This window comes from Euleptes europaea, chromosome 1 (genome assembly GCF_029931775.1).
Source record: "Euleptes europaea isolate rEulEur1 chromosome 1, rEulEur1.hap1, whole genome shotgun sequence".
NCBI classification, from domain to species: Eukaryota; Metazoa; Chordata; class Lepidosauria; order Squamata; family Sphaerodactylidae; genus Euleptes; species Euleptes europaea.
In genome coordinates this window covers 87,180,354-87,193,631 of record NC_079312.1, presented here as the reverse complement: position 1 = coordinate 87,193,631, position 13,278 = coordinate 87,180,354, and the positions used below count along the sequence as shown (strand labels likewise).

The 13,278-nt window shown below is 43.2% G+C and overlaps 1 protein-coding gene across 2 annotated transcripts in view; it reads right to left on the bottom strand.

The window, feature by feature from the left end:
• Positions 1-13,278, bottom strand: part of CAMK2A (calcium/calmodulin dependent protein kinase II alpha) — a 157,716-nt gene that overhangs the window by 85,249 nt on the left and 59,189 nt on the right. For both annotated transcript variants that reach the window (XM_056851459.1, XM_056851449.1), the window contains exon 3: positions 3,466-3,525. In XM_056851459.1, coding sequence (XP_056707437.1) covers positions 3,466-3,525 — 60 coding nt within the window. The remainder of the gene's footprint in view (positions 1-3,465; positions 3,526-13,278) is intronic.

Sequence of the window (13,278 nt, the reverse complement as noted above, 5' to 3'; positions counted from 1 at the left end):
TTCTGTTCATGTCAAAATCGCAATATCTTTGAACAACTTAATACTGAACAGATTAAAACATTCAAAACCAAAACATTTTCGTAAAAGAATGGCTTCCTTTGCTCTTTTCTACCAACATCTGGTTCTCACTCTGTGCATCTACAACCTGTTCTCATTATCCCCATGTGTAGTTTATTATCTTTTTGTCCGGGAAAACATTCCTGTAAGAGGAGGGGGGGAGGAGGAAATGTTTCTGTTGTCATGGCAACCGCTTGGTCCGGCACAGTCTGTGATTCTGCCTGATGCAGAGGAGACCTGACGCTGCTGTGCAGGCATTTGTCCAAGACAGATTGAAGCTGACAGGCTCTTTATGGTCTGAAACATTTATAAGGAGAGGCCATGGGTGTGTGCATGTATACATGCGTGTCTGAAGAGAGGGAGAAATGGGTGGGGAAGGTAGTGAAGCAATTGTGAACAAAGCAAAGACTGTAGGACCACCTGATATGAATTTTCCTGCATTTATTCCTCGATTCTACCAAACCGCATTCCACTTGAAGTACTGAATAAAGATGGATCCTGCCAACCACTATTGTCTGTGAATAACAAGCGCTCTGGAAAGCAGAACTTTTAAATAAATGAATCGGATTGCCAGGTTTTGTTCTTTGCAACTGTCCATGCTCCCATGCTTCTAAAGGCAAATTCATCTGCAGACATTAGCAGGGTATTGTGCTCATCTCCATGCTTCACCTGCTGGTTTCTGCACATCAAGCCAAGGATAAAGGCACACAAGCTGGTAGGGGGAGTTTTTCCCCCCTCATCAGTTGGCAACACTAACAGTACAGGATGTGACAACAGATGCTCCATTTTTTGACAGTCAGTTATATTCTCTCACAGTGCCAGGAAATGCTTCCTTGCTCCCTGACATTTAGGAGATCCCAGGCGTAGGATTGTCCCTGTTTTTTGCTGGACCTCCTCTTGTGCCCTTGACAGCAACCCTAAAAATTAAATATGTTGTAGTCTAAGTTTTTTCCTGGCAGACAGGTGAGTATTATGGAAAGCTTTGCCTGCTCCTAAAGACACAGGAACAGAGCCTGGGGAACTCCTGCCCAGGAGTGGTGAGGAAGATCTGCTAGGCATGCCATCTTTTCCCCCAGGGCACGCTTAGTTCCTTGAAGAAGAGTGCTGCAAGTAGAATTCAGTAGCTAGACTGAACTCAGTGTGGAGCTCTCACAGCAGCTCCTAGACTGTATGTGCCTACAAGTTAGCAGGAACTCTTGTGAGCTAGAATTAAGTCTTTACTGTTCTGCTCCTACATCTAAAAAACAGACATGTAGTTGCTGGCATTTGTCTTGACATTGGAAACTACTATGTGGTGGAAAAAGCTGCACCTGCTTACAATCTATGTGGCAGACTGCTGTTAAGAGGCACAGAAAAAGGGCTGTTCTAAATAATAGTGGATAAAACCCTATTCCTTGGCCTGGGACCGCTTTTGGGGAGGTTGTTGGGAGGTTTTGTGTGTATTTTTGTGTTTGCAAGTGTTAGTTCCTACTGAATATTCAAAGATGTTCAAAGATGTTCAAAGATTTTCAAACAGGCATTTAAAAAAAAATATGTGTATACAAACATACTACCCCTTGCAATTGTACCTTCCCATCTCCCTACTAGTAGGGGGTAGAGTAATTGGCCAGATGGGATTGATATTTAAGCAGGATGGCTCTAGATGAGGACCATCTTTCATGCAAACTACCCTTCCCAACAAAACCTCCACTATGATTGATGGAAATTGTAGCTTCCATAACCCCTGAATTGAATCAGAAGTTTGAGAAAGCTATAGTGTTTAATCTATATATGCTGTATATATGCTAGCAGTGGCTATTGAAGCCTACAATTGTGCAGATGCAAATACTCTCAAAATACACATCTTGCCTAAATTGTGAACAAATCAATGAAAGTGTATGGGGTGCCTAACTAAAGAGAAAGCTGGCATAGAAAGCAGGGTTTTCGAAGACAATTTTTGCAAATATCGCAACATCGCTAATTTTTAAAAGCTAACAAACTTAGCTACATCTAGGGACTAGGACGCAGAGGCTATTACCAGCATCCATGGTGGTTTTCTAATTCTTTGCTAAAGGTGGTTCTAGGGGTGTGCACCGATCTTTCTGGTATTTTTTGGGTTTGGTTTATTAAAACTGAAAATTTTCAAAAAAAAATCCAGAAATGGAGGTGGGGCAAAAGCAGCCTGCATGATTTGGGTCGGCTTTTTCAGCCTCCTTTTTGGAGGGGGGCACCATTTTTGCCAGTTAAAAAGCCCCCTGAAAAATACCCTATGTATGTTTTCTCAGAAGCCAATATGACTGAATTAATTGGGATTTAAACCCTGGTAAAAGAATCCCCGTGCGCAGAGTGGTGAGCTGCAGTACTGCAGTCAAAGCTCTGCTCACAACTTGAGTTCAGGTAGCGGGCTCAAGGTTGACTCAGGCTTCCTTCCTACCGAGCTCAGTAAAATGAATACCCAGCTTGCTGGGGGTAAAGTATAGATGACTGGGGAAGGCAATGGCAACCCACTCCGTAAACAAAGTCTGCCTAGTAAACCTTGTGATGTGACATCACCGCATGGATCAGTAATGACCCGGTGCTTGCACAGGGGACTACCTTTACCTTTTTAAAAGTGTATAGCATCACAGACTTTAAACGCTGCAGCCCTAGAATGACATTTCAGGTTAAGCTTATTTTCTGTATCATTTTAGGCCCTTAAATGCCTGTGGATGAGCTTAATTTCAAAGATAGACCACTACAGTTCACAGTGCAAGTGGAAATTGAGCACCACGACAAAATAAAAGAAATCCATAAACACAGATGCATAAAATCCTTGCAGTGCTAGCATCCATTTTGTAAGCAGTTTTTGTTCGTTGCATTCAATTACCATTCTGTAACATCAATTCTTGCGGCTGCCTGTGTTTAGCTTTTATAAAGCAGACAAAAGCCTGGAAGGTTTTCAACTGCTGATGCTGTTGCTTAGATTAATGGTCATCAGTAAAGGAAATGCTCTTTCAGCTTTGCTAAGTGAAAGCCATGTGGTTTCCCACTGGGTGAAGCCCCCATTAGGTACCTGGTTTCTGTCAAGCCATGAAAAGCTCAAGCTCGGAAGAAAGAGGGAACATGACAGAGGGAATCAGCATCACCATCATAGAGATGGCATCTTTGTCATTCTTTCCCTTTTTTTCCTTCTGACCTACATCTTTCATATGCCACACACACACAAAATACATCTTGGTACTTTGAATCAATTCATAGAACCAATTTATGGTAACCCTGAAGTGTTGTTTTTTTTAGGCAAGAAACTAACAAAGGTGGTTTGCCATTGCCTGACTCCCATCCAAGTACTAAACAGGGCTGACCTTTCTTAGCTTCTGAGATCTGATGAGATCTGATGAGATCAGGCTAGTCTACGCCATCAAGGACAGGGAAAAAAAGGCCCTTGCCTACCTATATTGGCATGCTTCAGGAGACGGCAGATCCGAGCCTCACGTTCCAGCTTCTGGTGATCTGTAGGGAAAGAAGTCGACAAATCAGTTCAAAGCATCACAGCATGCTCACTCATCTTAGTTCAAGGGCACACTGGGAAGTAAAAACAGCCCAAGAGGACTCAGCTCTTAAACTGTCCATGTTTGGCTTAGCTTTGTAAACCTACCAAGCTGGTCATGAAGGCTGACTGAAGTGAGGAGGAGGCGGCAGCAGTTGTCCCACACCCTCCACAATAGCCACCACCTTCTCATCATGAAGAGGACAGTCCAGGTAATACAGTCTCCTCACCACTGCTTCCTCTTCCCAAAGAAGCAATGGCTTTCTTGTGCCTAGACCTCCCTCCTCATGAGAAAATGGCTGCCTCCTCCTCCTTGCAAAGATGGAAGTTCAGGCAGGAGCATGCCTCCTGCCTCCTGCTTTCTCCCTCCCCCCTTGCGAAGCAGTGCCCACTGTATCCATGCCAGTGTTGTCCTTGCAATAACCACAGTCTCCTCCTCTTCACAAATAGAATGGCCCAGGAATGAGTTTGGCAGCTGCTGCTGTCACTTCAGCACTGACCATGTCGTCCTTGCAAAGGACGAAGAGTGGTTGGGTGGCAACAGTAGCTTTCCAGACCAGCAGTACCTCAGGAAACGTCTTGGTAAATTAAAGGGCCAATCCACACCTGCTTCATTTAAAGAAATATCTTTGGATACACATTTTGTTCACAAAATAATTTCCCCAAATTTAATAACATAATCCTGGTGGCAACTGCAATAATGCTAGTGGTGCAGAAGATCTTATGGTCATTTTAGGCTCAAGGTTTCTATCCCTTTTGCTTAGAGAAATGTACCAATGGTGATGTGAGGCATACCTAATAGATTCTGGGTCCGCTGCTGATTTACAGCACAATCCCATAGGCACTGTAAAGCATCAGAAGGCTGAGATGTGATTGAAACCATTCTTCCTGCATGATCATCAATCAGTTCAGAAACTCACTACAAACACACTTAAAACTGCTTTTCTATTGGTTGCATATCAAAACCTGATACCTATATATTCAGAAATGCATTTCTTTTCTTCCCCCATGCACACCAGCAATGGGAGAAGTGCATATTAGAACTGCCAATTTTTAATGTCCTTGTGCAATCTAGCTCCAAGGGCTCCTTTTCTGGCTTTTCAATGTTAGGGATTCCAGCCTCCAGGTACGACCTTGGGACCCCCTGGAATTATAGCACAACTCCAGACTACAGAGAACAGTTCTGAAGAAAATGGATGCTTTGGAAGGTGGACTCTATGGCATTTTACCCTACTGAGGTCCCTGTCCTTCCCAGGCTCCATCTCCAAATCTCCAGGAGTTTACTATCCTGGATCTCACCACCAATCCCCACCCCCATCCCCTGCCAGTGGCCGGAGGGACCTGCCAACCCTATTTGAACCACAAGGCTCCTGTGAATGCTTTATTAACTATTGTTGTATGTAAAATACAGTATGGATTACTGCTTCATATTATCCAGTGGGATAGCTGTGTCACAGCAAATCCGAAAAAGAGTCTCGTGTCACATATTTAGGTGCCACAAGGCTCCTTTTGTGGTTTCTTTACATAATCCATTGGTAATGTGCAAGCACTACCCTCCTGCATTCTCCCCCTTATAATGGTGTTATGTGTGCCCTGGTTCATGTGTAGGGTTGCCAGGTCCCTCTTCACCACCGGTGGGAGGTTTTGGGGGTGGAGCCTGAGGAGGGTGGGGTTTGGGGAGGGACTTGAATGCCATAAGAGTCCAATTGCCAAAGCAGCCATTTTCTCCAGGTGAATTGATCTCTATCGGCTGGAGATCAGTTGTAATAGCAGGAAATCTCCAGCTAGTACATGGAGGTTGGCAACCCTATTCATGGGGTATTGTAATTTGCTGACAGTCAGGCAAGAGTAATATGGAGGCTTTTTAATTTAAAAAATCTTCTACTAAACAAATCTCTGTCTGTTTGTCTATCTCTGTGCCTCTCCAATGAATGACTTCCTGTATCGGTTTCTTTACACTCTATCTTTCCCCTGTGTCCCTGAATAATTTCCCCAGACAGTTTTCCTAGCTCACTTACTCAGTTCCACATACTCTGATGTACACCCCATTTCCCCAAGCAGTGAGAAATTTCCAGGGCAATTCTACATAGTTGTGTTGCTTGGCAATGAGATATGATCTTTTGTAATATTCCTTTATTTCTAAAAGTGCAAATAAGCAGCCAGCCAGCATATGGAGAATTAATAGTTCTCAGATATCATGAAAACTGCACCCACAGATTCTTCAGGTAATTTCCTCTTTTAGCACCTCAGAGAGACCAATCTACCAACACCTGCCCTGACCCTCACAAATCTCTTCTGTTCAAGACTCACAGTCAACAAACCACTTCTAGCTGTTTTCAGCTCTCCCAGGACCAGGTCTTTTGTCAGACTAATGGCCTTTGATTGCCTATCCAATGCCATTACATAACAGCAGGTATAGCATACAACAAGAGCAACAACAGCATGTAGCTGAGTGAAAATCTCTGGTCAGGTGCTTGCATTTGTACAGCTAGTGGAAGCTGGCAAACCTGTTCTCTAGACAGACACGGATGTTTCAAATCAAGGATGCCTCTTGTTCTTCTTAGCTGACCAAGACTGATTTTCCCCCAAAACCTTTAGTAGCAAGATTGTTGTGGAAGACAATCGTCTCCTACAATGCAGTGTGGATTCATATTAGTCACAACCATGTAGAAAAGTGCTTCAGACAATCGCCTTTTCCACTAGACATGCCCTTTTTCTCTTCACTTCCTATTTCTCTGTGTATGCCAGCCTACGTACAATTGCTCCCTTTCAGGTACTTGAAATGAGAGGCAGCCTTAGCTTTGTTCTGCCTGTTCCCCACTGCACACTGCAAATGTGCTCTGAAGCTCAGGAACAACAGTCTCACACTATACAGAGGTGCCAAAACATCAAAAGCTTAACTAGCTCCCGCGGACCATTAATGGCTGTAGATGTGTGAACACACTACTGATAGGTTCCTTGTTGCTCTGTTGTCTATCCCAATGGGAATAAAGTGATAAAAAATTCAAGTTTAATTTTTTTTCTTTGTTCTTGTGTCCTTAAAAAACAATTGCACTCTTGAGGAGCAGACTTCACAGCCCTGGCTCAAATGCATGTCATTGTCAACTGGCAGCAGGTCAACAATCCATTCTTCACTATTAGACATGTTTATCATCACAGTATATCACAAATAATTTGGTTGTTTATTTAAAGCACTTATATGAGTAAGGTAAAGGTAAAGGTCCCCTGTGCAAGCACCAGGTCATTCCTGACCCATGGGGTGACATCACATCCCGACGTTTCCTAGGCAGACTTTGTTTGCAGGGTGGTTTGCCAGTGCCTTCCCCAATCATCTTCCCTTTACCCCCAGCAAGATGGGTACTCATTTTACCGACCTCAGAAGGATGGAAGGCTGAGTCAACCTTGAGCCGGCTACCTGAACCCAACTTCCGTTGGGATCGAACTCAGGTCGTGAGCAGAGCTTGGACTGCAGTACTGCAGCTTACCACTGTGCACCTCACGGCTCATAAAGCACTTATATAACACCTTTACATTTAAAACACCTTCACAGTAAGTTACCGTGATTAACAAAATCACAAAAACAAATCAATAAAATAAAAACAACACTAAAAACAACTATAAAAAAACAGTAAGATCAATAAAAAGCAGCGACAATAGCAATAAACAGTAAAAAGGTCATTCATCCACCAAAGGTACAAGAGAATAAAAACGTTATCTGACACTCAAAAGCTAGCAAGAATGGGTGCCATATGAGTGTCTGTAAGAAGGCCACTCCATAAACAGGATGCCATCGCAGAAAAGTCTCTATCCTAAGATTTATGCTTACGTTCTGCTTCAGTTCTGTTTTTACCTTTGATAAGTTTTCATTTTCTCACACTACTGGTTACACAATAAACCAGCAATACATACCATATCCCATTGACAACACAACATAATACAACAGAACCACTTACAATGCACTACAATATAACCTTATATATTTTCCAGTTCTGTTTTTAGATTTCTGATTGGTTCTACAACCCTAATCCTATTGTATTGTTTATTGCAGGGGGTCCCCAATCTTTTTGAGCCTGTGGGCACCTTTGGAATTCTGACACAGCATGATGGACGCAGCCACAAAACGGCTGCCACAGGAGGTGGAACCAGCCACAAAATGGCTGCTACAGCTTGCTTTCAATCACACGGTGAAGCTCCTTGTGCTGTGGAGGCAGCTTCTGCCAAAGCAACATTTTTTAAAATCTGCACAACGAGTCAGAACTTAGCCTTGCTGGAGAAAAGCCCCACCTGGCCCTGCCCATCTTCTAAAACCACTTGGTGAGCACCAGGAAACATGTTGGTGGGCACTATGGCGCCCACAGACCTCATGTTGGGGACCCCTGGTTTATTGAATACTCCATCCTGTCGATTGTATTGATTCACTCTGTGTAAGCTGCCTTCAGTCCAAATAAGCAAGGCGGACTATAAATGACATAAATATAATAAATTAATTAATTAATGTCTGAAGGTGGATGCACTCAGACCAGGCCACATTAAAGAACAGGTAGGTTATTATTCCTCACAAGACTAATGAAAGAGCTACTGGCAATCATTTTTTTCCAATGATGCTTAAATATTTATTCCTAGCTTTTCTCTCCAAAGGAGCCCAGAGAGTCTTACAACAATAGAAAAAATACAATTTAAAACAAACAAACAAAACCCATATCGTGGGCCTAGGCTTGCCAATCTCCAGGTAGAGCTTTGAATTCTCCTTGAATTACAGTTAATTTCCAGACCAGCTCTCCTGGAAGTCATGGCAGCTTCAGAGGCTGGAGTCTATGGCATCACATCCCTGCTGAGTAGGGTTGCCAATTCCAGGCTAGGAAATTCTTGGAGATTTGGGGGTGACCCTAAGGAGGGAGCCTAAGGAGGGAACCAGGAGACCAGCTGTAATTCCAGGAGATGTCCAGGACTCACCCAGAGGCTGGTAATCCTACTAATGATTACCACCCACCCATCTCGAATTCCACCCTCCCTAAGGACCACCCCCAAATCTCCAAGAGTTTCCTAAACCGAGCTGGCAGCCCTGCTTAGGCTATATCTTGAGCCATTCCTGGATCCAATGGACCAATTCATCCAAAGCCCTTGCCATGCCTAATATGCCCCCAAAAGATTCCTATGTACCATTGTCTCCTTTGGCAAAATGTGAAAAGTGTCCATTTAATGAGTATATGCAAGTAAGCTCAAAAATGTCTAGTGTAACTAGCAACAGATCTCCAAAACATATGTTTGTCTCAGCCCTTATGCACATATGTATATTGTATTGTCAGTTTGTATGGCTATTTACAGATTGTCATATAAAGAGACAGTTTCTTCTCCCAAGGATCTTATGGTCTAAAATCTGTCACAGGGGAATAGCAGATGTAGATAAGGTACTGGAGGCACTGGTAACAGGACAACAGTATGCATTCAGTACAGTTACTTTCATTTATGCTTATTTTCAGTATGAATGAGAACTGTTAAGCCAAAGGCTTCATAGAAAAGCTGTGTATTAAAAAGGGGATTTAAAGGAGAGAGAGTAGCATAACAAAGAGGTCCTAGGATGGAGTTCCTAGCAGAAGAATAGAAAGGGAGAAAGAACAGAATCACTTAAAGCAGCAAGAAACCTTTTAATGTAGATGTAGAGGGCTGAACGTGGGGCTTTATGCATGATAAACATGTGCTGTACTATGGAGTTATAGTCTGACCAGTCTCCCTATTTGCATCTAGTCGAGATGGAAGCAGCAGTGAAAAAGAAAATCACTAGGACTTAAAGTGTGAATCTCCATAGACATTGACTTTAGCCATCCCTCTGTAACTGACAATGACCTTCCTAATTTCATTACAGCCTGGATGACAACCTTGATATCTCAACATCAGTGAACCTTGGGATATTTGCAACCAAGGTACTAAGTCCAGATTCTCAAGGAACATGTCCTTTTTCAACATGAGAAAAAAAAATACTCTGAAGTCTGTTTCTTGGGATCAGAATTGCAAGCTGAGTCACAAGTGTTGTACTGTACCATTTCTCTGCATTTTACAATATAAGCCTGTGTGCTTGTTTCTCTACATTTTATTGACTTGTTAGTACACAAAATGAATTTCCTGGGAGCACAATGCCTCTTCTTCAAACATTTATTAAAGTGCTTTATTACACCAGGCATTTCAAGTGAAAGCGGTGTTCCATCATCATTATCACAACTGGCAAAGCCCAACTGCTGCATTTACAGGTATTAAGAATGAAGCAGACCTTATACACACACACACACACAACTATGAGACAACATAGCTTCTAATACTTTATACCACAGTGCAATGTCACTATCTGACAGGCACCTCTTAATATAAAACTTATATTTTCTCTGTTTCAGTTCTCTAGCATTTCAGCTCATGCACCTGCTATGTAATCCACTAAATAATCCTCCTCAATCCTTGGCATTTACATGACTTGTAGGAGACTCATTATTGCAGTGCTTTCTTGATAAACTATACATGCACATGGCTCTTAATCCTGCCCCCAAATTCATCTTGTATATTTGCACAACTCACCTCCAATTGGTTAGTGATCCCCCCCCCCAGTTCTGAGGAAGCAACCATTTTCAATAGGGATGCCATCCCCCAAGTGGGATCTGAATTACAGAATTCATCTCCAGACTACAGTGATCAGTTCCCCTGTAAAAATGGATTCTTTGGTGGGTGGACTTTATTGCATTATAACCGCCTGAAGTCCCTGTCATCTCCCGGCTCCATCCCAGAATCTCCAGGAGATTCCCAACCTGGATATGGCAACTCTAACTGCTATCCCCTGCCAGTGGCCAGGGAGGACATGGCAACCCTAATTTTCAAGCAGAGCTGTAGTTGAGCACTATTGGCCAATGACACTAAACAATAGTCACAGCAGGAGAGTAAAATAACAACACTGTTGCCTAAAAAGTGTGGCCTGGTACCTGACACCCAAGTTGCTGAAGAGGGCAGGAAACATAACTTTGTCCTCTTACTACTGTTTCTAGGACCTAGCTGATGCATCCCTATTTTGTTCCTTTTTCAGCTCCCTTTTGTGCCCCCATCCCATTTTTGAACCAGTTTTGTTGAAGTATTTTCTTCCCTCTCAGACTGAGAGGGAAGGCTGGACCTCCTGCTGTGGTAACCAGAAACAACTCACAGCTAACCAGAAACAACTCACAAAAACAGGTCCCCTTCTCTCACTGGCACACTCATGTCATATCCCTTTTCTCCCTCCAATTTGGCTTTTGGAGAACCTCATTGGCTGCTACGCTTTACAAATATTTTTACATTCTTGGCAATTGGTATTTGTGCCAAAGCAGCAGGTAAAGAATGAGCTGGGTATCCCAGGTCTAAGCCATCACAAGTTAGTCTTGTCCTCCCTTCCATAATTTGGACTACTTTACATAATCACTTGAATTGTAATCATTCTGCCACCCTGGCACCCAATTATGTGGATCAGAAGTGGAGAAACACACATTGGCCATTTATGCATGCTCAGTTAGTGCTGCGATCACCTCCTGATTGCTTCGGGGCTTTGTTGGAATTATGCATGATTTTTCTGACCTTCAGAAGTCACTTTGCTCTTGCCTCATGCTTTCCCTGTGGCTTCAGAATGCTGTTTTGCCATGATCTTTATGTCAGCATCGAGCCAAAATTGAGGCACATTGGTGCCATTTCCATGCATAGGCTTTACTTTGGGTTTCTCTCCCTACGCCCCTATTCTCGCTTTCCCCTCCCACTCCTTCTCTAGCCAGCCTTCAACCACCTCTCCCTCTGAAGCCCCCAGAAGGCATCTCAGTGGAGACTGGAGAAATCAGCAGCTATGCAGCCGCTTATTTCTCCAACAGCATGGCCATTGTCATTCTTCAGCCACCCCCTTGCCTATATTTTGTTTGTTTGCGAGTTCCATTTTAGTGGTAAAATGCTAAATATATAAACAGAAATAAAGACAAAAGTAGCCAAGGCAAAGACCCAAAGCTCTCTCTCTCACACACACACACCCCTGCATTTGGGTAACTCGATGGTAAATTGCCCGAATGGCTTGTGTCCTCAATTTGAGTGTGATTCTCTGCTTTGGTTGTTAAATGGCTACTTGGTTCAGTTAAAAAAGACGCCCCCAGTCACTTTCACAGCAAGGGTCTTCAGACCTTGGGGACTGAACAGAGCTGGGCTGATTCCCCCCCCCCCATACGTGTCCTTTTACAGGCATGAAAGCCTTTTTTTCCCATTTGCGAGTTCTTACTGATGAAATGATGAAATGGAAATGACCGTGCGAGTGTTTTTATGATCTTATGACCCCTGCATTGAGGTAGCCAGAAAACAAATTGATTGGGAGGGGATGTTTTCTGGACCCTTCTCTGCTTTGGCTGTAAAATGGCTACTTGGCTCATTTCAAATGAAAGAATCCAGTTGGGGGGCTGGCAACGTATTTCAAAACAATATACTAAAGCCAATTATAAAGCAGCACATATTCTCTGGGGATGCATAATTGATCACAAGGTACTCCTAGAATTTCTTTGGGGCAAAAAGCGCCCATGCATAGAGTTTTAAGAATTCAGATGAGGAAAATGTGCATCTAGAGAGCGGCAAACCCAACGCTAACTTCCCATGCATAAAAGGCCATTGTAATGATGTCAGGACAAGGGAAAACATTAACTTTACATTACAGAAGGATGGGCATGCTCAGCCAGCCCCATACTACTTTGGATGGTAGAGTATCATCATCTCTGTATGTGTTTACCACATCAACCAATCATGCTGACAAACACCTACTCTGCAATTCTGACAATCAAATAATGTGGCCTGCAGCAATATCTGTAGTGGCTATTTTTTTTTAACAAAAAAAATTCCTAGGTGGTAATGAAATACAAATGAATGTCAGGTCTCTAAAATTTCCCATGTGGGATGTGTCACCTACCACTGAGGGAAGCAGCTTGTTTATACCACTCACTGTGTACTCCACCATGAGTAGCTATTCTCTCACCTAGTGTAGGAACAAATGTTCCTATTTTATCTGACAAATGTTGTGGAGAATAGGAAAGCAGCATTAGAAAAGGCTTTTGTCTTGTGTCATTTGAGGCAGCTGTGAAAATACTGGCAATTATGTCAGAATTATTATCACTCTCTCAACTATCTGGGAATAAACCTGATGGCAGAGAGATGGCACAATTTGGCAAAAAAAAAAGGGGTCTAGTTCAAGCTGGAGACCCATCACCATGATACCATTTAATTGTGGCATTTTAGAAATAAGACGTTCTTATATCATTAATCTTGAGATTGTATGCGTGGAATGGAATCATGCAGGTTAGTTGCTAGGGTTGCCAACCTCCAGGTGGTGGCTGGAGATCTCCTGGGATTACAACTGATCTCCAGGTGACAGAGATCAGTTCATCTGGTGAAAATGGCTGCTTTGGAAGCTGGACTCTATGGCATTGTACCCTACTGTAGTCCCTCCCCTCCCCAAGCCCTACCTTTCTCAGGCTCCACCCCCAGAATCTCCAGGTATTTCCCAACCTGGAGCTGGCAACCCTAAGAGCTGTCCTTGGTTGATTCCCCTAGCTGGAAAAGGCTTCTCCCTCCCTCACACCCCAAGCAGTCTTCCCAACAACATGTTTGGAGCAATCACAGGCCAGTACAATCTACTCCATGATGAAGCACAGCAAGCTCTCAGCATGAAGGGCAAAGTAGGGTTTTAT